At 49.8% G+C, this 25,897-nt stretch overlaps 1 protein-coding gene across 1 annotated transcript in view; it reads right to left on the bottom strand.

Annotated features, from left to right (window-relative positions):
* The window catches only part of PINX1 (PIN2 (TERF1) interacting telomerase inhibitor 1), a 75,286-nt gene extending 66,152 nt beyond the window's left edge, over nucleotides 1–9,134 (bottom strand). Inside the window, exons 1-3 of the mRNA XM_084261549.1 lie at nucleotides 9,065–9,134; nucleotides 2,020–2,129; nucleotides 23–115 (exon numbers count right to left, since the gene is read on the bottom strand). Coding sequence (XP_084117675.1) covers nucleotides 23–115; nucleotides 2,020–2,129; nucleotides 9,065–9,083 — 222 coding nt within the window. The 5' untranslated portion in view covers nucleotides 9,084–9,134. The remainder of the gene's footprint in view (nucleotides 1–22; nucleotides 116–2,019; nucleotides 2,130–9,064) is intronic.
* Between the last annotated feature and the right edge of the window lie 16,763 nt (nucleotides 9,135–25,897).

Raw genomic sequence — 25,897 nt, 5'->3', positions numbered from 1 at the left:
CTTACCTGGGTTTGGTGCTCACCTCATAATTGATGGTTGCTCCTAATCCCAACGTGTTGTTTTTCACCTGAACCTTGATATGTTCTGTATTTCCTTGTTCCTGAGCCCCAAGACCCTGAAGAGAATTTAAAGGTAAAAATGTGAGGATTTTACAGCAGTGACAAAACAAGTAGAGCTTTTGTAAGATACTCTGCAAGGAAATAAAGCAAGAAATCACAACTTAGTATTTGTTTGCTTGCCTGTAACTGAATTCATTCACAGGCATTAGCACACATGAGATATTGCTTTTTTAATTTACTACTTAAGCCTCCAGCAAAGTATTATAAATACCAAAATAGCAACAACATTAAGCAGTTGGGTGATTAATCAGGAAGCCACCTGACATTCCTAGGCAAGCCCAAAGCGTTTACAATTTAAAAGAAGACACTGCATAAAAAGAACATGCCTCTCACCTAAACTACTACTCTCATTGGGAAGGCAGCTGTGTGACAGCTGTTAAGACAGGTACCATACAGAATGTACAGTAAAGCATGAAGTTATGTGGGGGGGGAAGCAGGAGGGGAAAGGTCAGAATGGAGCTAGCAGGACATTAAGAATTTCTTCCATCTCATTCCCATGGATAAGCTGATGAAGATGTTGGAGCAAACAAGTGCTTTGTTTATCCTAAAAACCCCATAATCATTCGAATTTGGGAAACAATTTAGGCCCAGTATTGGCTTTCTTAAACAGGTGAAAGAAAACAACAACCCAAACCCAAAAAGAAGACAAAGCATATGGTTTAAAGCTTTATTCCTGGCATCTACCCCCTTTCTTTCCCTAATCTGCCACCAGTAACACATCATCAGCTCAGGGTATGGCTATAATATATATGTAGAGTGGAGTAGCAGAGAGAAGCCCTCTGGGATAGATCCTGGGCACAGGTAATATTCAAAGCAATGAGGCATTCTCTGAAAAAGGGCTGTTGCTCTGACCAATCCAGTCAAGTTTATTTGGTCACTGGGGTGGAAAATTTACCTTGAAACTTCTCCTAACCAAAAAGGATGGAAGCAAGCAGGACACTTGGCTACACATCCTGCTGTGACCCAATTTCAATGCAACTAATAACAGGACTAGTGTAAGCAGCTTAATTTCACTGCACAGATGGGCTTTTGCCCATTAATTTGATCAAGAGAAGGTTCCATTTGTCTGAGTTTGGAGTGGAATGGAGATATGAATCCTTCTGATACAGCTGTAACTGATGTAAAGGAAGATCATAGAATCATAGAATCGTAGGGGTTGGAAGGGACTTCCAGAGATCATCACGTCCAACCCCCTTGCCAAAGCAGGGTCCCTAGGACAGGTCACACAGGTCAGAATCCAGATGGGTCTGGAATATCTCCAGAGAAGGAGACTCCACACCCCCCCGGGCAGCCTGTCCCAGGGCTCCCTCACCCTCACTGGGTAAAAGTTCTTCCCCATGTTGGTGTGGAACTCCCTGTGCTCCAACTTGCAGCCATTGCCCCTTGTCCTGTCCCCACAGACACTGAAAAGGGGCTGCCCAATTCCCCCTGCATCCCATATTTAGATATTTATAAACATTAATAAGGTCCCCCTTTAGTCTTATTCTCTCCAGGCTGAACAGCCCCAGCTCACTCAGCCTTTCCTCACAGGGGAGATGCTCCAGGCCCTTCAGCATCTCCGTAGCCTCCTCTGGACTCACTCCAGGAGATCCCTGGCTTTTTTATCCCAGGGAGCCCAGCACTGGACACAACACTCCAGGTGGGGCCTGACCAGGGCAGAGCAGAGGGGGAGGATCCCCTCCTGTGACCTGCTGGCCACACTCCTCCTGATGCCCCCAGGATCCCATTGTCTCTCTCAGCCCCCAGGACACACTGCTGGCTCATGGCCACCCTGTCACCCACCAGCACCCACAGGTCCTTCTCCACAGAGCTCCTCTCCAGCAGGTCACCCCCAGCCTGTCCTGATTCAAGCAGTTATTCCCAGCAGCGTTCCACTCTTCAACCATCCTTCAGATCTTACCTTTCCTTTGGACCAGCCCATCTTTTCCAGCATCTTCTGGCCAAATTTAGATTCATCGTTACTCCAAGCGCTGTTTCGTGGATCCACAGACCACTTCTGCCTTCTACGGGCTAGAGGAGGAAGGAGAAGTTCAAACAGGCTCTATTTATGTTTCCAGGCTGTTCTCAGTATTTAATCAATACAAGAAAAGTTCTTCATTGCAAAAAAAACCACCTCAGAATTTACACCATGTAGCTGCACAGGCCATATTTATTCCACCTTTATTTTACATATGGCTTCAACGTGAAAACTATAGGGGATGAGGCTACAGGGTTCCCAGTCCTGGACAATATCCAGTGGCCAGTCTTCCTTTTAAGCAGAACAGAGAAGTTTTAATATTTACCTTCACAACAAAAGCTTAGTTAAAACTCAAACATAAGGGACCAGAGAAATTGAATTACAGAACGATGGGATTTCAGGTTTTGGATTTGATTTCTGTGAAAACTGAATAGTCACTGGAAATTCTTGCAGGTGTTAAGAGATCCAAAGGAGAAAATCAAGGCTCCTTTGTGCTATTACGAAGAGAGGCTGAGGGAGCTGGGCTGGGTCAGCCTGGAGAAGAGAAGGCTGCGGGGGGGACCTCACTGCAGCCTCCCCGTCCCTGAAGGGACCCCAGGAACAGGAGGGGAATGGGCTTGTTAAAGGGCAGAGACTGGCAGGACAAGGGGCTGGAGTGAAGCTGGAGGAGGGAAGGGGGAGAGGAGAGACTGGGGGGAAGTTCTTTGCAGAGAGAGTGGTGAGGGGCTGGAAGGGGCTGCCCAGAGAGGGGGTGGGTGCCCCATCCCTGGGGGTGTCCAAGGCCAGGTTGGCTGGGGCCCTGGGCAACCTTGTGTAGCTCCAGGCCTGGAGGTTGGTGTCCCTGCCTGTGGCAGGGGGTTTGGAGTTGTGTGATCCTTGGGGTCCCTTCCAACCCAGACCAGTCTGTGATTCTATGCAGACTACTGAACTATGGCCCCATAGGCCCACATGCCTGTGCTGGCCTCTATCATCAGGAACAGTTTCACTGAAACCAAGGAAGAGAAGCTAAGCACAGTGCTGGCACTTTAAGCCCACACCTAAACACACACAGGAAGACAACCTACATCAACAAGACAAACAAAGAATGGGAGACAGGAAGATTATAAACTTCATTAAACGCAATGGGAAACAGTGATCAGAAATGACCAATTATCCCAAGGCCAAGTGAAGTCAGTAAGATGCCAAGTCACAGAACCACAAGGTTGGAAAAGACCTTTGAAGATCAAGTCCAACCATTCCCATCCTAAGCTAAACCAGATCCCCATGTACCTCACCTACCCTTTTTTTAACTTCATCCAGGGATGATGCCTCAACCCCCTCCCTAGGATTTAAAAATGGACAAAGAAGGAAAAGAGACTGAGAAAACAGTCCACTGAGGCACTTTCAACATAATCAGGGAGTCACCTTTCCCTAAAATGCAACACGAAGGATTTGGGCCAGAGGGACAGAGTATTACAGGGATGCTTGATTTATTTTCTGCCTGGTTTTGTTTCACTCTTTAAGACAAACTAACCCTGTCAGCATACCCAACGGGGGCTTTGTCTTTTAAACACACACCCAAAGCTTTGAAGCTCAAGATAGGTGCTGCGTGGCAGCCCCATAAAAAGCAACAGCCTGATCAAGAATTTCACAAAACCCCAAAGAATCCATAAAATAGGATTTTACAGTAAGTTAAAGGAGTAAGTGCTGTGAGAGGAACCTACACAGCCTTTGCTTGGCTCCCTTCTCTACAGGGAAACAACTGATTCCCAACAGGCAGCCTGCAGAGAAGCATCCACTACAAGCCCTGCCTGTGCTGCTAACAAAAGATGGTCAAGTGCCACTGTGGATGAAGATTTTAAGTGACCAAGCAAATTAGGGATCCCTGCTGCTCCAGTGAGGACAAAAAGTTTGGCTCCCTTATCCATGTGGCTCCCTTCACTCATTTATTGCCATCTTTGAAGCACTGACCTAGGAATTTGGGACAATTAGTGTGCTTTGTCATCTTAGTTGTTAGAATAAAGTGTTTTACTGAAAGAGTTGTGGGGCTGTGGAACAGGCTGCCCAGGGAGGGGGCTGAGTCCCCACCCCTGGGTGTGTTTAACAGATGGGTAGATGAGGTACTTAGGGATATGGGTCAGCACAGGACAGGAATACTTGGACTTGATGATCTTAAAGGTCTTTTCCAACCTTGTGATTCTGTGATTCCCTTACCTAGAATGCAAATGATCTCTAAGAACCAAAGTGTCCAATGGTTTGTGGGGGGGAATGAGTTAAAAAAAATGCTAGCAAGCTGGGAGCAAAAGCTAAGCACTACAAAACCTGGGAACACCTTGGCTGTGGCTTTCATCCCTGGCTGACAGTGAAAGAAAAATCGTAAAAAACAATAAAAATCACAGAATCACAAGGTTGGAAAAGATCTGTAAGATCATCAAGTCCAACCATTTCCATCCTGAGCTAGACCATATCCCTAAGTACCTCATCTCCCCCCTGTTAAACACCCCCAGGGGTGGGGACTCAGCCCCCTCCCTGGGCAGCCTGTGCCACAGCCCCACAACTCTGCCAGGGAAGAACTTTGCCCTCCCAGCTGAGCTGACCCTGCCCTGGGGCAGCTTGAGCCCATTGCCCCTTGTCCCATCTCCTGTCCCCTGGCTGAAGAGACCATCGCCCACCTCTCTGCACCCTCCTGGCAGGGCAGGGGAGGTGGGGAGAAGGGCTCCCCTCAGCCTCCTCTTCTCCAGGCTCAACACCCCCAGCTCCCTCAGCTGCTCCTCAGAGGATTTGCCCTCCAGCCCCTTCCCCAGCCTGGTTGCCCTTCTCTGCACTCGCTCCAGGACCTCCATGTCCTTCTGATGGTGAGGAGCCCAGAACTGGACCCAGCACTGGAGCTGCAGCCTCCCCAGTGCCCAGTCCAGGGGCACAATCACCTCCCCAGACCTACTGCCCACACTGTTTTTGATACAAGCCAAGATGCCATTGGCCTTCCTGGCTGCCTGGGCACACTGCTGGCTCATATTCAGCCTGCAGTCAGTGAAAAGATGCAATTTCACAGGTTATGCTGAGCAGCAGCCTTCCTTTTCAACCACATGTCCTATTTTATTCCCTCAGTTTAAAAACAAAATCTCTCAATTAACATGAATTTCCCCTCATTCAGTCACCCAAAACCTGTTCAAACTACATTTTAAACTATGCCCACATTCTGCTGTGCTCTCTGTAACTAGTTCTGCAGGTGGTGGCTTTGCAAATCCTCCAGGAATTAAATTCAACACAGTTCTTGAGGTTGTAAACCCACTATAGGTACCTGGGGATTTGTGGACACAGCAGAGGTAATCCCTGTCAACTGAATGCCTGAATTTAAATTAACTTCCAAACTGAGTCGTTTGATGCAGTTCAACTAATCCACTTTAAAAGTTAATTTCTATTAATTTTCCTGAATATCTCTCTGCAGAGAAGCTTTAAGATGTTTTATTCCCTGGAGGACCCTGGTAATAAAACACAAGGGCACCTACTACAGAGGCTTCTCAAGCTTGAAATTTTAAGAGACCTTCTGTGTCCCAGCACCTCCAATCCCAGTATTTAATAGTGCTGTGGGATTTATCCTCACATTTCTGTTGAGTTAACGCACTCTTCTTTTTAAATATAGTAAGCTAGACATAGGGAGGGAAAAGAAACCTTCTTACACCTTTAGAGAAGTATTTAAGAAAGCCAGAAAGAACTTCATGCCACACAGAGCAACCATGAAATCACCTCTCCAATCAAGCAATTAAAAAATGACTGTTTAATCAGCAATTTACCAGTAAGGCTTGTTCACTGATGGCTGAAGAGTGAGAAGGGGAACACACTACCTCCCAGGTAATAAATTCTACTCAGGAGTTAGTGCTGGTGTTCTGGGCTGCTCATAAAAAGATGCTAGAGATAGTAAAGCAACTCTGGGCAAGCAGCACCATCCAGTGGAGAAATGCATTATTTCTTTAGCTATAGAATCACTGAATGTGTTGGGTTGGAAGGGACCTTTTAAGGCCATCTAGTCCCACCCTGCAGTGAGCAGGGACATCTTCACTAGAGCAGGTCACTCAGAGCCCCATCCAGCCTGACCTTGAACGTCTCCAGGGATGGGGCCTCCACCACCTCTCTGGGCAACCTGGGCTAGTGATCCACCACCTTCAGAGTGAAGGACTTTGTCCTAATATCAATCAAATCTCCCATTTTCTAGTTTAAAACCATCACCCCTTGTCCTATCTCTCCATGCCCTTGGGAACAGCTCTTCCCAGCTTTCCTACAGGCACCTTTCAGGGACTGGAAGGGGCTATAAAGTCCCCCCCAGAGCCTTCTCTCCTCCAGGCTGAACCAGCCCAGCTCTCCCAGCCTGGCTTCACAGCAGAGCTGCTCCAGCCCTTCACTCAGATAACCCCAGGTTTGGAAAAAGATCAGTTTCTGAACCCTTTCACCAAGACTAATTCTCACTACTATTCCTGAAAGCTCCCAACCCCCTGCTGTACACCCAGAAACAATGACAACATGGATAACAATCATGAACAGGATGAATTCCACCAACACATGGAACACTGCCTACAGAAGGGATTTCAATCCAAGCTGTGACACCCATCATTAACATACACTCTTTCTTTCCCTGCTAAGCACCAATAAGGTAAACAGTCAATTAAAGTTTATTAAAAATAAAGAAGAATTAAAAATAAGTGATAAATAAAATCTAACTCTTTGGGCTTTTTTGTAATTGATATATTTTTTTAAGTTCAAACTATGTGAGGACAGAGTGACTGAGATTGTCCTTTCTATGTTTAACTCACAGCACCACAAAAATTAGGAGGATCTCTTGAGCTCATCTACTTAAACCCCCTTCTAGTAACCTGCTGATGAATGTTTCAGTGATGCTGGCTCAGGATACAAATATGAAAGTGTAACTCACTATTACTTGTGAAGCTGGGGAAACCATGTTTTCAAGGATAGTTTTAGAGCTCAAAAATGTGAGGCTTTCCTTTGGCTTTGTCTTCATTCTGGATGTGGAAATCAATGGCACTACTTGTGTGAGAAACAGAAAGAGACAGAAAAGATGGCTTAGGTACAGCATCTTTAGGTTTAGATTGGCTGTTAAGAAGAGGTTCTGTGCTGAGAGGGGGGTCAGGCACTGGCACAGGCTCCCCAGGGAAGGGGTCACAGCCCCGAGCTGGGCTGAGGTCAGGAAGCATCTGGACGATGCCCTCAGTGCCATCTCTGACTTGGCTGGGGCTGTGTGGAGCCAGGAGTTGGACTGGATGGTCCTTGTGTGTCTCTTCCAGCTCAGGAGATTCTGTAATTCTATGTTTCAGCAGACTGTCCAAGACCACATGCAGTCTGATTCCAAGTATCTCCAAAACCTGACACTCCACACCCTCCCTGAGAAATGTGTTCCAGTGTTTGGAAACCCTTACAGTAAAAATTCTTGTGTTTCAATCTGCACTCACTGCTGCTCCTGTCACTCAGCACTGCTGAGAAGTTCCTTTAATTCTCTCAAATCCATGTCCTTTCCTAGCTGTGGTGAAACAAATTAACTGCCCTACCTTCCCCTTCCTTTTTCTAGGACAGATATTTATAAAATCCAGAACTGCAAAGAAAAAGACATGACATGCTTCACACTTACAGCTGCAGGTGATGAACAAGTCACAGAATCAAGAGAGTCTCCTGAGTTGGGAGGGACCCATAAGGCCCACCCAGTCCAACTCCTGGCTCCACACAGACTCCAAGTCAGAGCTGGCACTGAGGGCATCGTCCAGATGCTTCTTGACCTCAGCCCAGCTCGGGGCTGTGACCCCTTCCCTGGGGAGCCTGTGCCAGTGCCTGACCCCCCTCTCAGCACAGAACCTCTTCCTAACAGCAGCTCCCTGTGCGGACAAGAGGGCGCGTTAAGCTCAACCCCCGGCCCTGCGAGCGAGCAAGAGCCCAGAGCCGCACACACGGCTCCCCCCAGCCCCGCCAGGCTGACTCGGCAGCCGGCCCCAGGGTGTCCCCGCTGCTCTGCCGCAGCCCCGCGGAGGCGGCAGGGGGTGGGTGAGAAGGAAAATGCCGGCCCCAGAGTCACAGAATCACAGAGCTGTAGGGGTTGGAAGGGACCTCCAGAGATCATCGGGGCCAACCCCCTGCCAAAGCAGCTCCCTAGGACATATCACTCAGATAGGCGTCCAGATGGGTCTTCAATCTCTCCAGAGAAGGAGACTCCACACCCCCTGGGCAGCCTGTCCCAGGGCTCCCTCACCCTCACTGGGAAGAAGTTCTTCCCCACATTGGTGGGGAACTCCCTGTGCTCCAACTTGCAGCCATTGCCCCTTGTCCTGTCCCCACAGACACTGAAAAGGGGCTGCCCATTTCCCCTGCATCCCCTGCTTAAGATAATTATAGACTTTAATTAGGTCCCCCCTTAGTCTTCTCTTCTCCAGGCTGAACAGCCCCAGCTCACTCAGCCTTTCCTCACAGGGGAGATGCTCCAGGCCCTTCATCATCTCTGTAGCCTCCTCTGGACTCTCTCCAGGAGATCCCTGGCTTTTTTATCCCAGGGAGCCCAGAACTGGACACAACACTCCAGGTGGGGCCTGACCAGGGCAGAGCAGAGGGGGAGGATCCCCTCCTGTGACCTGCTGGCCACACTCCTCCTGATGCCCCCCCAGGATCCCATTGTCTCTCTCAGCCCCCAGGGCACACTGCTGGCTCATGGCCAACCTGTCACCCATCAGGACCCCCAGGTCCTTCTCCACAGAGCTCCTCTCCAGCAGGTCACCCCCAGCCTGTCCTGATTCCAGCGGTTGTTCCTTCCCAGTCTGCGGGGCCTCTCGCTCGGTCCCATCCGCATCCCCCACCACATAGGCCGGGAAGCGAGAGCCCCGCAAGCCCCTGCACCCAGCCGCGGCCTCCAGCCCGCCAGCCGCGGGAGGGACAGACCGGCCCCCGCAGGACAGCGGCTGCTCCCCCCGCTCCCCTCTCGGCCCGGCGGGTCCCCCCCGCGCCCAGCCGTACTCACGCTCCGCCAGCATCGCCATGTTGGGGACCTCCCTGCCTCGGCGGCGCGTAGCGAGGGGACGCCGCCATGCGCCCTCATCGCTGAGGGGCTTTGCTTAGCTCGGACGCAGAAAAAAGGTCAGGGAGAGAAACGCCTGATTCAAAAGTCTGGAAATAGGTGAGGGCAGAGGCCACCCTTACACTAATAGATGGTGTAACCCTGTTAAAATTATAGTTTTTGATATCTTTACGGGATCTGTTGGGTCGCATATGGGCGATTCGCGGCGGATATTGAACAGGCACTTGCCAGGCAGCCGAAGAGCGGCAGCGCCGAGGCGGGGGAAGGGGGGGGTAGGCGGGAAACCGCCTCTGCCTCCACAGAGGGGGCGGGCGGCTCCCGCGGGTGCGTGGCGGCGGTTGACGGCTCCGTCCGGGCTGTCCGGGAGCGCTTCGTGGAGTCACGGGGAAGCCCGAGCGGGAGGGGACCCGTAAGGCCCATCCAGTCCCACTCCTGGCTCCACACAGTTTCCAAGTCAGAGCTGGCACTGAGGGCATCGTCCTGACGCTTCCTGACCTCAGCCCAGCTCGGGGCTGTGACCCCTTCCCTGGGGAGCCTGTGCCAGTGCCTGACCCCCCTCTCAGCACAGAACCTCTTCCTGACACCCAGCCTAAACCTCCCCTGGGGCAGCTTCACACTGTTCCCTTGGGTTCTGTCCCTGGTCCCCAAAGAGAGGAGAGAGATCAGTGCTGCCCCTTCACTCCCCTCTGCAGGAAGCCACAGGCCACCATCACAGAGTCACTGGGTTGGAAAAGACCTTTGAGATCATCGAGTCCAACCATACCTGTCCTCTACTAACTCATATCCCTGAGCACCTCGGGTACCAGTCTCTTAAACACATCAGGGTTAGTGACTCGACCCCCTCCCTGGGCAGCCTGTTCCGGTGTCTGATAACCCTTTCAGGGAAGAACTTTTTCCTAATGTCTTATCTGAACCTTCCCTGGTGCAGCTTGAGGCCATTTTCCCTCCTCCCATCACCTGCCACTTGGGTGAAGAGACCATCGCCCACCTCTCTGCACCCTCCTGGCAGGGCAGGGGAGGTGGGGAGAAGGGCTCCCCTCAGCCTCCTCGTCTCCAGGCTCAACACCCCCAGCTCCCTCAGCTGCTCCTCAGAGGATTTGCCTTCCAGCCCCTTCCCCAGCCTGGTTGTCCTTCTCTGGACACACTCTAGAACCTCAATATCCTTCCTATGGTGAGGAGCCCAGAACTGAACACAGTACTCAAGGTGCGGCCTCACCAATGTAAATACAGGGATCATAAGCTCTCCCGTCAGCCTCCTCCAGGCTGAACAACCCCAGGGACAACCTCTCCTTCTAAACCTTCCCCTCCAGACCCTTCCCCATCCTCACTGCCTCCTCTGGCCACTCTCCAATAGTTCCCTGTCCCTCTTGTCCTGTGACACCCAAACCTGCCCCCAGGACTGGAGGTGAGGTCGCCCCAGCACAGTGCAGAGCGAGACAATCCCCTCCCTGGCCATGCTGTGTGTGATGCACCCCAGGGTGCTGTTGCCTCTCCTGGCTGCCTGGGCACGCTGCTGGCTCATGGGTTACTTACTGCCAACCAAGACCCCCAAGCCATTAAACCCACTGTGAGCAAGTAAGTGGTGTCTCTTAGCAAACTTTTCAGGGTGTTTCACAGTCTCTACAGTTGGACCCATTGTGAGAGGGCCCTGGGTAGGTTGGGGGCAGAATGGGATGGACAGCATTCGCCATCACCTCAGGGTGTATGGTTAAAAATAACAGGGGATGGGCATTTTGAATCCCTCTGGGCACGGGGGGAAGATGAATGTCTCTGAACTTACTCAAATCTGTGCCCATCAGAGGAGGGGAGAGCGGTGGGAGAGCCCTCACGCCTCCTGTGTGCCATCCTCTGCCTGCCCTCTTGGAAGGCAGCTGGACTTGTCATGGTCACATCCCAGGACAGCTCTTTGGTTTATAAATGATCATGTAACAGCAGCAACTTGAAGCCTCATCGACAGCTTAACATCTTTATCCTCCTTGCCAAGGTTTGTAAAGATCCTGTGATGAACTCAGATGAACTCCTTCCTGTAATATCAGCTCACTGCTGCTTGTCTTACCTGCCATAGCTGTGGAAAAACATGTTTTTTCCCTTTCTGCAACAATTTTTTACGTATTTGAAGACTGAATGCAACCTCTCCTTGATGTTTACTTGCTGAATCAAGCCACCTCTGCTCAGCAATCTTGCACATCATGTTTTTGAGCCATTGGTCATTCATGTTTTCTAGTAGTTCTATTTGAATTATAGCACCCAGAATACAACGTGATGCTGCTGAGTTCTTCAGAGCACACAGCTGGAGTTACTGGCTGTTTCTGCTGCCTCCTCTCTGGCTGTGTTTTGCATCTGAAGGTAATTTTTGGTTCTCTGACCTCTGTATCCTTTTCAGAGAGGTGCTATGTTTTGTATTCTGCATTTGTGCAGTGTGTTAATCCTGGCTTTTTGCCCTTCCTGAATCAATACTCCTGTCTGTTCCATTTTGTATTGTTCTGAATTGCAGACCTTTGGTGGGGTGTCTGCTGTCTCTTTCCCAGCTTGAAGTCACCTGCAGGTGTCATAACTGTACTCTCTACCTTCAGTCAGGTCATTAACAGGAGAGCTGAGTATGACCAGGAGCAGAACAGATTGTCCACAACTCTTTCTTCTTCCATCCTGCCAAAGAAAGATGCTCAACTTTAACTGCTGGCAGCCCAGAAAGCCACACATGTCCTGGGCTGCATCCCCAGCAGCAGGACCTGCAGGTCTGGGGGGGCAATCTCCCCATCTGCTCCACTCTGGGGAGACCCCCCTGCAGTGATGTGTCCAGCTCGGGTGTCCCCAGGACAAGAAGGACATGGAGCTGTTGGAGCGAGTCCAGATGAGGCCATGGAGATGATGTGAGGGCTGGAGCACCTCTGCTAGAGATAGAGGCTCAGAGAGTTGGGCTGGTTCAGGCTGGAGAAGGCTCCAGGAAGACCTTACAGCATCTTTCCAGTACATAAAAGGGCTGCAGGAGAGCTGGAGAGGGGGTGATGCCCAGGGCAGGGAGGGCCAGGCCCAGGGGAACGGCCTTCAGCTGCAGGAGGGCAGCTGGAGAGGGGCTGGGAGGCAGAAATCCTTCCTGGGGAGGGGGAGGCCCTGGCACAGGGTGCCCAGAGAAGCTGGGGCTGCCCCTGGATCCCTGGCAGGGCTCAAAGCTGGATTGGATGGAGCTTTGGGCACCCTGGGCTGGTGGGGGGTGTCTCTGCCTATGGCAGGGGGTGCGACTTGGTGGGCTTTGAGGTCCTTTCCCACCCAAACCATTCCATGATAATGATGAAGTTGGTCCTTTTACACAGTTCTTCAAGCCCACATCCAGCCATCAGAGATTCTGGGTGTTCTCACCACTTCTCTGTGTTACTTTCAGGTCATGTTCCTCAGGCTTGACTGATGTGAAAACAAATACTTTCCAATCCTTCCCTACCTGAGAGAGAGAGAGGGATCTTTGCCTCTCATTAATTGTGTTAGCCACTTGATTGCATCTAATCCTTTTAGTGAAGACTGAATGGCTGAATCACGCCCTGCTCCCTCTGCTGTGTAGTGGATCAGCCTTGTCTTTTAGTCTCTCTCTTTTATGCCTGTTGCACTACAGAAAGCTTTGCCACAACAGGTTCTACCTTGCTCAGTGCCTTTGGCTTGTTCATTCTGCCTCTTCTGCTCACACTGTGGCCATGTGTGCCCCGTGTAAGGTGGCTTTACATCTACTTCTTGCATCCTGGCCTGCAGCTGGGTACCATGGAACAATGAGCTTGGTGTTAGTTAGGTTAAGGAATGACTATGTTTAATTCATAAACCAGGCTTTTCAGACACTGCCTGGTAATTCCCTGAGGTTAACCTGAAATCTGTCCTTTATTTTTGGCATCCAGTGTTCAAACAGTCGCTTACTTGTGTGAACCATTTCACACCAGGCAAATTCTACTTCCATTTTTGATTCTGGAGGGGTCTGAGTCTTCTAGCTGAGAACTGGGTGTAATACTTGGTTGCCCCAATAGGTAGCAGCATTACACGTGTTTGAATCGGCTTCGCTGTGCTATGAAGACATCACTGAAGGTGGAAGATTGGAAGTGATTTCTGTTAAAGGTGTGCCTTGAGGTTGAGATTTGTTTCTTGGTTGGTTTTAAAACTGGAACAGGCTGCCCAGGGGGTGTGGAGTGTCCTTCTCTGGAGAGATTCCAGCCCTGTATGGACACCGACCTGTGCGCCCTGTCCTAGGGACCCTGCTTTGGCAGGGGGTTGGACCCCATGGGCTCTGGAGGTCCCTTCCAACCCCTCTGATTCTGTGATTCTGTGATAATATCTGACTGCATCAGAGCACTTCTGCTTCCAAAGCTGTCTTATTCTCCTGTTTCCAAAGAGTCACAGCTCAAAACACAAATGACATCATACCTGCTTTAGTTATTGCTGACTGTATTTGCTCATCAGGAGGCTTGAAATCAAGATCCAAATTATTATACACGGATGTAGACACAGTGATTAAGGGCCTGGAGCATCTCCCCTGTGAGGAAAGGCTGAGTGAGCTGGGGCTGTTCAGCCTGGAGAAAAGAAGACTAAGGGGGGACCTTATTAATGCTTATAAATATCTGAAGGGTGGGACCCAGGGGGACATGGGCAGCCTCTTCTCAGTGGGCTGTGGGGACAGGACAAGGGGCGATGGGCTCAAGTTGGAGCACAGGGAGTTCCCCACCAATCTGGGGAAGAACTTCTTCCTGGTGAGGGTGAGGGAGCCCTGGGACAGGCTGCCCAGGGGGTGTGGAGTCCCCTTCTCTGGAGAGATTCCAGCCCTGTCTGGACACTGCTCTGTGCACCCCTGTCCTAGGGACCCTGCTTTGGCAGGGGGTTGGATCCAATGATCTCTGAAGGTCCCTTCCAATCCCTATGATTCTATGATTCTTGTGCATCAGTAGTTTAAGGTGCTGATCCTAAAAACTTTGACGTACATGAGGACACCCAGGGCCAGTGAAATCAGGTGATAAGCACTAAAGGGGAAGGTTCCATCCAGGGGCAAATTCACAATTAACACACCTGAGTAAAAGCTGGTGTCACAGGAAAGAAAAATAGGGGCATGCACATGTGTGTATGTTTGTGTATAGAGCTTCTTCCACGAGAAGGAACAGCTGACAAGGGTGATTATAGCCCTCTCACAAAATATCCTGAAATCCCATTTCCAGTGTGCTTGGAGTGGTTGAAACATAAATTCTCTGAAAAATAAAGCGGTAAGAATGCCTGGTGGGCATTATGTTCAGAGTTCCCCAGTGATTCCTCCCAAGGGTCTCGCTTGAAAAGAGGTTTTTCCTGACAGCCAGCGCTGTGAAGAGCATTTACAGCTCACAGGTTTGAGCAGGGTGTTTTCCTCCTGGCACATTATTATTGATCACACGGTGGCTGAAGCCTGTGTTGTGCTGCCAGTATCAGCTCCTGAGGCCCCATGGGCTTTGGGGAATTCCTTCGATGCCACTCGCAGGTGGAAGTGTCTGGGTCTTAGGGAAAGATCCAGCTGGATCAGTTGGCCAACAACACAGAGAAGGTGAAGTAGCAGATCAATGGAGGAGGGAGAGACATTTCCCAGCTAGGGACTGCTCCCCCTGCAGAAGGGCAGCTGTGGGTACTGGCGATGGGCTAATGTCACAGAGCTCTGTGCCAGTCTTTTGCTACCTGAGGACACTGGGGTGAGATTGGTCACTCAGAAGGTGGGGTTCGGGTCCCCTAAGATGAGGTGCCTGCAAGAGATGTCTGGATCTCAATGCCTTGCCGAAAGTTAAAATGGAGAAGAGACAGCATCAGTCCAAACACCCATCTTTCTCTCTCTGTGCCCCATTCAAATACCTGGTTGGCAAGGGGGTTCTACTCTGCCCTGGTCAGGCTCCACCTGGAGTGTTGTGTCCAGTTCTGGGCTCCCTGGGATCAAACAGCCAGGGATCTCCTGGAGAGAGTCCAGAGGAGGGACAGAGATGATTAAAGTCCTAGAGCATCTCCTCTGTGAGGAAAGGCTGAGTGAGCTGGGGCTGTTCAGCCTGGAGAGAAGAAGCCTGAGAGGGGATCTGATCAATGATTATCAATAGCTGAAGGGTGGGACACAGGGGGCCTTGGGCAGCCTCTGCTCAGTGTCTGTGGGGACAGGACAAGGGGCGATGGGCTCAAGTTGGAGCACAGGGAGTTCCACACCAATCTGGGGAAGAACTTCTTCCCAGTGAGGGTGAGGGAGCCCTGGGACAGGCTGCCCAGGGGGTGTGGAGTCTCCTTCTCTGGGGAGATTCCAGCCCCTGTCCTAGGGACCCTGCTTTGGCAGGGGGTTGGACTCCATGGGCTCTGGAGGTCCCTTCCAACCCCCTATGTATGATTCTGTGCTCCTGTGAATCCGTGAGGAGGGAGAGAAGAGGCAGCTGGGGGGGAAAAAAACAGTGGGAAAAAAGGAGAAGAAAAGTGAGTAGAGAAATAGGATGTGAGTCCTGGCTGTGCAACAGGTCATTTGTGAGGCAAATCAGCCTCTGTTGTGTGATAAATGGCCCGAGGCCAGACTAGAAGTGCTTATTGAGGGAGTCCTGGGAGAGGTGTGATGGAAGCACTAGGGACAAGGACTGCCTGGAGACCTTAAAACGAGAAGACAGGTTTGATTTAGGACAATGATTCAAGAGAACAGGCGGATTAGAGGTGAGCTCTGGTATAAAGCTGTAGTAGCCGAGCAGAGAAGCCGCCCGTCAAGCGCCAGGCAGGGAGCAAGAGATTAACAACGTCTGACCCGTGGAGAAAAAGATGTCAGAACGAGTGCCTGCAGCCAGGAGATGAGGGGTTCAAAGAACAGCTACTGGGGCAACCCAGGAGCAGAAACAGGCTCAAGGCAAGGGGGTGATGTTCCTAGAAATGCTGCCAGGGAAGAGCTCAGCAGCAGTGTGCAGTGCTGGGCAGGGAACACTGGAGGGAGCGTGGGCAAAGGAGGCAGCAGACAGAAATCCAGCTAATTTTTCCATCTATTCCACGAGCACAGTGTGGGGGTTTGTTATTTTTAGTATCACAATTATTACATCAGTCTGGGATTTTGCTGGATGTGAGGCTGAAGTCCTGATTGTCATCCAAAATGAGGAAGGAGGTGGGGAGCAGATGAAAAGGCAGCAGTGGTTTGTAGAAGGGGAAACTGAGGCACGGGCATGGTGTGAAAGTTAAGGCACTAACTGCTTGCATCTTGAGGAAGTATTTTAAAATGTAATGGAGTATTAAAGAGTTGGGTTCTACTCTGAGGTTAGATTCTCGTTGATGGGCACAGAGTGGGGTTTTGGGTGGGGTTTTGGCGATCTGATACTTTGGTGATCAGTTTTCCTGGCTGGGTTGTGCTGGACGTTAGTTGGAAGCGTTGCCCTGAGCTGGAGTCATGGCAGGGTGAGGCCAAGCACCAGAGGGTCCCAAATGGATGGTCCAAAGAGGCTGGCTAAGGAGGGGAGGGATCGCCTGGCTTTGATGGTGGAGCTTGTCATGGAGACACTGTTTGACCTGGGAACAGAACTGGGGAAGGAGCTAGGTGGCTTCCCAAAGGGTCCTCTAGTTCATCCAGTTCTTCACATCTATCACTTCAGGAATCAATTTAGGAAGCCCTCTCAGAACACATCTTTCCTCAGGTCCAATGCAATGCCTTAGCCACCAAACCAGCCCTGTGCTATTTACACTTCTGTAAAGTGCAGCTTACTCCTCTGCAACTTCAAGTGTCCCACTTAATGCCATGAAATGCTGTGGGAATTACACATTCCTTGATGCTTGTCTTACCATGGGCTTCATGGAGGAATCCCATCCTTCCAATCCATGGAAAAGGGAAAGATGGGAAGATGGACTGGCAATAAATCATACCACCAGCCCAAGGGATCTCCTGGCATCCCCCACTCAGTGTCAGTGGTGAGATCACAAAGTTGCACGTGTAGATGAATGGAAACCCAATGTGTAATTAAAGAGCTAATGAGCCTGTGTGGGCTATTATTAGGGCTCTTTTCTTTTCTTTCCAGTGGTTGCTCAAACAGCCCCGAAATGACAGTACTGGGTCAGCCTTGGAAGTGCAGCTACGCTTTGAAAAGTGAGCAGTGTCCTCGTGGGTTTCCCTCTTTATTTCTCTTCAAAAGCCCTAAACCTAATTTGCTGTGTTTACAAAGCTGAACCCTGCTGAGACTGTGAGCAACACTGGGCCTGAAATCTTCAGAAGTAACCTCAATCCTGCCACAAGACCGTTGCAACTGGGGCTAATGAATAAAACGGGCTATAAACTGGATGCATTAAACCAGTTTAAAACCAGTTGTGGATCTATTTGCTTTTTCTCACTGCTGACCCCCTTTTTTTTTATTGCTGCTGCTGGATTCTGATGTCTCCTCAGCATATAATTTCTTATGAATAATATATCAAACATAGTCTACTAGGCCTGGCATTTCCTCCTCCTCATGGAGAGTGATGGACTTTCCTTGCAACCATTTGCAACTGCAGAAAGTATTTGGTATCTGGGGCAGGGATGCTTTTTTATTTCAGCAGTTTTGTCAGGAATATTTTTGGTGGGTCCTGTTAATCAGAGCCATTGGCACTGCTTGTGTGCTGCTCACCTACAGAATCACTGGTTGGAAAAGACCTTTAAGATCATCGAGTCCAACCGTTCCTGTCCTGTGCTAAACCATATCCCTAAGTACCTCATCTATCCATCTGTTAAACACCCCCAGGGGTGGTGACTCAGCCCTCTCCCTGGGCAGCCTGTGCCACAGCCCCACAACTCTGCCAGGGAAGAACTTTGCCCTCCCAGCTGAGCTGACCCTGCCCTGGGGCAGCTTGAGCCCATTGCCCCTTGTCCCATCTCCTGTCCCCTGGCTGAAGAGACCATCACCCACCTCTCTGCACCCTCCTGGCAGGTAAACATAACAGCTTTTACTGACACAGGAGGCTCCTGTTTGCTGTCATTCCCCCCTATGTCACAACCACTGTTACAGTTGGACTCAATGATTTTAAAGGTCATTTCCAGCCCCAGTGATTTTGTGACCCTATGAAATGGTTCTGTGCCCCATTGTGGTACACATTGCCCTGAGATTCTGTGGAAGGATACAGGGCTTGAAAATGGATCTGACACATCGCTGAAGGGCAGGTCCACCAGGTGCCATTAAACATAATAGTCCAGCTGGTACTACAGTTCAGGATGTCCTTAAAGACCTGATTATAGCAGGCAAGGAGATGTGCAGAACAGAAAGATCACTCCAGACATGCCAGGCATCTTACACTTTTTCCTGCACATCAGCTTTTGGCCACAGGCTCGGGTCACGTGCTGGGCTATGTAGACCTTCAATTTGATTTAACATGATCAGTCTTCTTCTCAGATGTTACAGAATGCAGGTCAATGGTGCTTTTTGTGGAGCAAAGACAACAAAGCCATTGGTTTTCACAGCGTATTTGCCTGCTGACATGCACCCACAGATGCTCTGCCCCTGCTATGTACCTCGATGGGATGGCAAGTTGGGCTACAACAGCCTCTCTGAGCTAGGACAGGAACAATTAAACAACTGACTGAGCGATCTCACAATCCTAAGGCTTCCCAAGCAGGCAGGAAACACTCAGTCTACCACACTGTTGAGGACATTTCCGTTGTGAACGCTGCAAACCTTCTAATTTCCACGTGCTCCTTGTAAAACAGGAGCTGTGCTGGAGCTTCCATTTGTTCCCTCATCCTAGAGTCAATGAGCCAAGGACTGTATCATGGCACAATTCTCCCACAGACATGTTCAAATCCATATCTAGCACAAATGGCAGCACTAATAGTGCTTGTAAATACCATTGCTTACTTAGCATCTGCTGAAGCACTTGGGGAAGTGCTCTGCTTGGAAAGAAAATCTGCTTTAACTCAATGCTTGTGTCCCAGTTTGGTCTATGGAGAGAGAGGGAGAGATTTACAAACAGGTGAAGTTCATATTCACTCCTGATTGATCGTTTTGTTAAGCTTTAGGCAAGGAATTGGGAGAATCAGAGCTGGAGGTCTACCTCTAAGGAACCCTGGAATAGTGTCTGCTTTCCCAGTGGTACTTAGAAAGCAGGCACTGACAGAAGTGAAGACAGGATCACTGCTACCTAAAGCAGTCCTACCAAAGCATATCTAACCCCTTCTTCATCTCCAGTCTTGAATTCCCAGCTCCCATGCAGATAACCTACCCAGTGTCGACTTATCCCACCAGGAGAAAGTTCCTCCTGGTGTCTCACCTCATGTTCCTTTTCAGCCTGAAGTCTATTTGTTCACTTTTTCCTTACTGGTTTGGGGTTTTTTTTTAGACTGTTTATCTTAGCACAGTAAGATCTCTAAGCCACAGTTGTGCCAGGCATTGTGTGAACACACTGATCTTTAATTAAACAATGATTTCATGGCCTGGCACTCTTCTTTGTGAAGATGAAGATGCTGGCACCTGTTCCCTGGAACTCTACTCTTATTTGCATAGTTTCAATCCAGACCAACCAGCCTTGGTTTCTAGGCATGCTTTCAACCCAGGCAAGCTAGCACTGACCCAAACCATCCCCAGGCTCCACTAAGGAGTTAGCACAGGTCATGGGTCAGTCCCAGCACGCAGTTTGGATATGGCCATGTTGACCCTCTCTGTGGACCCATAGGGATATATGTCTCAGCTCCTGCAAGAGAAGCTACTTCCAAACCTTCCAATTGAACTAAAGACTGGGCAAGTCCCTGGAAAATGAACAATGAAAACCACATCTAGGTGGAGGCAGCTGCTACCTACCTTGTGCTATAACGCAGCAGGAATCGGCTCTGCAGGCAGGTGAAAAGCACCAAAAGCAGGTGAGTTGTAGACTGAGCTGAAGTTGTCCTCTCCAGAAGCTGTTTGTTAGTAGCAAGCTGGGGAAAAGTCTTAAGGAAAGTGCTAAAAGGGAACTTGGCAGGTTGATGAGACATGGGAACATGGGGCCTACTTTGTCAGAAGGATGTCCTGGGGTGGGTATTAGCAGGAAAGGTACCTGTGTAAAGCCATTTCTTCAGGGTTTTTTCCCCCCCCTGTTAAATGAAAGACAGTCTTCCCAGGATTGTTGCTCTCTTCTGGGCCTGGTGTGGGCTAAACCCCCTTGACATTCTTCCTTTGACATTTATTTCTGCCTCTGTTCCCACCCTCAAAGCTGTCTGTGTGTTTTTTCATTCCCCTAGGTCCCTTCACATCTCCCATGTTGCAGGTTCTCTTCAGCCTCATCCCTATATCCTCCTCTTCTCTCCCTTCACCACATCCCAGCCTCAAAGACCACGTTTCTATAGTGTTTTCCCAATGCTTGTCAGCCAGACTTCTCATTGTGTGTGAAAAAACACAGGGATCTCCTGGCTTTTGACACATCTGGGCAGCTGAGGGATTCCCTTTGCATCTCAGAGCTTATTACCCAAGCCCAAGAACCTGGTTTGGTAACTCCCAGCCCTCACCACAGCTCCATGCTGCAGCACACAACCATCATCCCTCTAGTCATGGGGTAAGTGTCGTGGTTTCACCCGGCTGAGGGCCAAGATCCACGCAGCTGCCTGCTCCTTTAAGGAAAAGAGCAGGTTAAAGGGAAGGGGAGGGGGGGTGAGAAGTAAGGGAAGGGAAAAGGAAGAGAAAGGGGCAAATAACCCCAAAATCAAGAAATTAAGAGGCCCGTGGGTTGGGATAAGGATAGTTTACTAAGATAACAGAAAGATACAATGTAACAATACTAACAGGACTTCAAAGCAAAATATATGAAGCTGTTGATACACAAGGCAGTTTCTCACCAAACCACACAACTCAGGCCGTGCCACCCAGAGCCGTCCCAGAACCCGACCGTCCCCCAGAACCGCGCGTCCCGGAGCCGCCCCAGGCCTTCCTCCCGTCAGCCCCCGATATCCTGGGCAGGACGTAACTGGCTTGGAATACTCTCTTTGGTCAGTTCGGTCACCTGTCCTGGCTTCGCCCCTCCTTTCTCATGAAGAGCTGAGAAAGTCCTTGACTGTCTGACAGCAACTAGAAACATCAGGGTGTTATCAGCACTACTCCCATTTTACTCTCAAACACAGCATTCATCTGCTGTTACAAATGAAATTAACTCCATCCTGACCAAAACCAGGACATTATCCACCCCTTATTCCATACCATTTACGTCATGACCAAATCCAACCATTTCTTGTTTCAGACACATATATATGTGTGCACACATGTATACACAGACATGTGCATACAGGTATTATTCCCTCAGTCCATTCCTCTGAGTTTGTTGAGTGAATGAACATTTAGTCCATGATGCTTTTCAGGCTTCATTCTTCCCTCAGTCTCTCATGGTGTCAGTATGCGTCACTGGATCGTTGTATCTCGGGCTCTCAGTCGATACAGCTGACATGGTCCATGTTCATAGTCTGTGAATCAAAGACGTTCATTTTTCAAAGGGAAGGAGGAAAAAAGTCCTTGGAACACCAGGTCTTGGTCCCGTCATCGTGGCACTCTTCCTTCATTGACTTGTATGACTCCGGCTGTAACTCCATTGGTACAACATATAACAACATACAGCAATAATAGCAATAATGAATGCACAGAGCAATTATTATAATACAATTTCTACCTTATTAGTTGTATTGGCTATTCTCACCTAAAATCAAATCCCTCTGGGGTACACATCGAACTTCTCCATTCTTCTGCATTACCCACCAAGTGCAACCAGGTCCTTGAGCAAAAGCAATCCCAGACATGGGTTTACCTTTGCCTGAAGCAGGGATGACCCAAACTGTCTTCCCTAATATACTCTTCATATGCACCACTGGGACTCTGTCTCCTTCCACAGTACGTGGAAATTTTGACTGGGCAGGACCAGGTCGATTGGTGGATCCTCTAGAGTTAACTAACCACGTGGCTTTGGCTAAATGTATATCCCAGTGTTTGAATGTTCCACCACCCATCGCTTTCAGGGTAGTCTTTAAGAGTCCATTATATCGTTCAATTTTCCCAGAGGCTGGTGCATGATAAGGAATGTGGTACACCCACTCAATGCCATGCTCTTTTGCCCAAGTGTCTATGAGAGCATTTCGGAAATGAGTCCCATTGTCTGACTCAATTCTTTCCGGGGTGCCGTGTCGCCATAGGACTTGCCTTTCAAGACCCAGGATTGTATTCCGGGCAGTGGCATGTGGTACGGGATATGTCTCTAGCCAGCCGGTGGTTGCCTCCACCATCGTAAGCACATAACGCTTGCCATGGCGGGTGCGTGGGAGGGTGATGTAATCAATCTGCCAGGCCTCCCCATATCTGTATTTCATCCACCGTCCTCCATACCAAAGGGGCTTCAACCGCTTCGCTTGCTTGATTGCGGCACACGTCTCACATTCATGGATAACTTGTGCAATAGCATCCATGGTTAAGTCCACCCCTCGATCTCGAGCCCATCTATATGTTGCATCTCTCCCTTGATGACCTGAGGAATCATGAGCCCATCGAGCTAGGAATAATTCACCTTTGCGTTGCCAGTCTAGATCTACCTGAGCCACTTCAATCCTAGCAGCCTTATCTACCTGATGGTTGTTTTGATGTTCCTCCATGGCCCGACTCTTAGGCACATGGGCATCAACATGACGTACCTTTACAACAAGTTTCTCTAACCGGGCAGCAATATCTTGCCATAAGTCGGCAGCCCATATGGGTTTGCCTCTCCGCTGCCAGTTGTTCTTTTTCCACTGCTGCAACCAACCCCACAGGGCATTGGCTACCATCCATGAATCAGTATACAGGTAGAGCATTGGCCACTTTTCCCTCTCAGCAATGTCCAGGGCTAACTGGATTGCTTTCACCTCAGCGAACTGGCTTGATTCACCTTTTCCTTCAGTAGCTTCTGCTACCCGTCTTGTAGGACTCCATACAGCAGCTTTCCATCTTCGTTGCTTTCCCACAAGGCGACAGGAGCCATCAGTGAAAAGGGCATATTGCTTCTCATCCTCTGGCAGTTTGTTGTAAGGTGGGGCTTCTTCAGCCCGTGTCACCTCCTTATCCTCTGGTGACATCCCAAAGTCTTTGCCTTCAGGCCAGTCTGTGATCACTTCCACAATTCCTGGGCGATTAGGGTTTCCTATCCGAGCCCGCTGAGTAATTAGTGCAACCCACTTGCTCCACGTAGCATCAGTGGCATGGTGTGTAGAAGGGACCTTCCCTTTGAACATCCAGCCCAGCACCGGCAGTCGGGGTGCCAGGAGGAGCTGGGCTTCAGTTCCAATCACTTCTGAAGCGGCTCGAACCCCTTCATAGGCGGCCAGTATTTCCTTTTCTGTTGGAGTATAATTGGCCTCAGAGCCTTTGTAGGCCCGACTCCAAAACCCCAGCGGTCGACCTCGAGTCTCCCCTTGTGCTTTCTGCCAGAGACTCCAGGTAGGGCCATTCTCTCCGGCTGCAGTGTAAAGCACATTTTTAACATCTGTCCCTGTCCGGACAGGCCCAAGGGCCACTGCATGGACTATCTCACGTTTGATCTGCTCAAAGGCTTGTTGTTGCTCAGGGCCCCATTGGAAATCATTCTTCTTCCGAGTTACGTGGTAAAGTGGGCTCACAATGAGACTGTAGTTTGGGACATGCATTCGCCAGAAACCTATAACACCTAAGAAAGCTTGTGTTTCCTTTTTGTTGCTTGGTGGAGACATAGCTGCTATTTTATTGATAATGTCCATTGGGATCTGACGACGCCCATCCTGCCATTTTATTCCTAAAAACTGGATTTCTTGCGTAGGCCCCTTGACTTTATTTTGCTTTATAGCAAAACCAGCTTCTAAAAGGATTTGAATTATCCTTTTTCCTTTCCCAAATACTTCCTCTGCTGTATCGCCCCATACAATGATGTCATCAATATACTGCAGGTGCTCTGGGGCTTCACCCTTTTCCAGTGTAGTCTGAATTAGTCCATGGCAGATGGTGGGGCTGTGTTTCCACCCCTGGGGCAGACGATTCCACGTGTATTGGATGCCCCTCCAGGTGAAAGCAAACTGTGGCCTGCACTCTGGCGCCAGTGGTATTGAGAAGAAAGCATTTGCAATGTCAATTGTGGCATACCACTTAGCTGCCTTTGATTCCAGTTCATACTGCAGTTCCAGCATGTCTGGCACAGCAGCACTCATACCTGGAGTGACTTCATTTAGGCCACGATAATCCACTGTCAGCCTCCACTCTCCATCAGACTTCCGAACTGGCCATATGGGACTGTTAAAGGGTGAGCGAGTTCGGCTGATCACTCCTTGACTCTCCAGTTGACGAATCAGCTTATGGATGGGGATCAGGGAATCCCGGTTAGTACGGTATTGTCTTCTGTGCACGGTTGTTGTAGCAATTGGCACTTGCTGTTCTTCAACCTTCAACAACCCCACAACAGAAGGATCGTCCGAGAGTCCAGGCAATGCACGCAATTGCTCAATTTCTTCTGTCTCCAAAGCAGCTATTCCAAAAGCCCATCGGTATCCTTTTGGGTCTTTAAAATAACCTCTACGGAGATAATCCATACCTAAAATGCACGGAGCTTCTGGGCCAGTCACAATTGGGTGTTTCTCCCAGTCCTTCCCAGTTAAGCTCATTTCAGCCTCTAACACAGTCAATTGTTGGGATCCCCCTGTCACTCCAAAAATGCTAACAGGTTCTGTCCCAACATGATTCGATGGCATTATCGTACACTGGGCACCAGTATCCACCAGAGCCTTGTACTCTTGTGGGTCTGATGTGCCAGGCCATCGGATCCACACAGTCCAATAAACACGGTTATCCCTCTCCTCCACCTGGCTGGAGGCAGGGCACCTCTATTGTTGCTGACTGTGTTGGCTGTTCACTGGTGCAGCGTTCTTCCTGGCAGAATCACGTGCGATTCTTTTACCTCGCAGCTCATTTACTCGTGTTTGAAGGGCTGAGGTGGGCTGCATACCCCACTTACTCATGTCCTCACCATGGTCACGCAGGTAAAACCACAGCGTCTCTCGCGGTGTGTACCTACTGTATCCTCCCTTCTGGGATGATGGACGCTTTCTCCCAATAGCTGCAACATGGCTGCATACGGGTTGGGAGATGGACACATTTTCATCAAGTCGCTTGACCAGTTTCTCTACTGCTGCGATCACAGAGAGAGAAACATTGTCCTGATATCTCCGAAGGTGGCCGGACACCTCAGATACGGTTGGTGGATATGTATCACTCCAGTCCATTGTTGCCAATGAATTGGTGTGCCCTGCTGGTGCACTTCGTACCACCTTACGCCACATATCTGGAGTGCATAGGACGTCATCAGGATCAGAGGGAAGCTGTGGGTTGTCCAGATCATAATAAATTACCTCCCGTACAGCTAATTCTCTCAGGTGCTGGATAACTGCCTCTAGGTTGTTACACTTGGGTGTTTGACATGTAATGTATTCCTTTATGGGATACCTTTCCCTCACACTTGACAGTAGTCGCCTCCAGAGGCTGAGGATTTCAGGCTTTTCCCCAATTGCCTTATCAATGCCTCCTTCTCTAGCTAGGGATGCCAACTGCTTGGCCTCCCTGCCTTCTAATTCCAGACTACTGGCCCCATGATCCCAGCATCGGAGCAGCCAAGTGATGATGTGCTCACCTGGGCGGCGGCTGAAATCTTTTCGAATTTCACGCAGCTCACTCAGGGACAGGGATCGTGTGACAACAACCTCATCCTGAGATGGTTGAGATGGAACAACCTTATCCCGGGATGGTTGAGATGGCTTTGCCTTATCCTGAGATGGTTTGGATGGCCCTGCCTTATCCTGAGATTCATCAGATGACCCTGCTTTATCCTGACCTT

This window comes from Gallinula chloropus (assembly GCF_964237585.1).
Source record: "Gallinula chloropus genome assembly, chromosome: 3".
Taxonomy (NCBI): domain Eukaryota; kingdom Metazoa; phylum Chordata; class Aves; order Gruiformes; family Rallidae; genus Gallinula; species Gallinula chloropus.
Note: the sequence above shows the minus strand (reverse complement) of the source record. Positions and strands in the feature narration are given on the sequence as shown.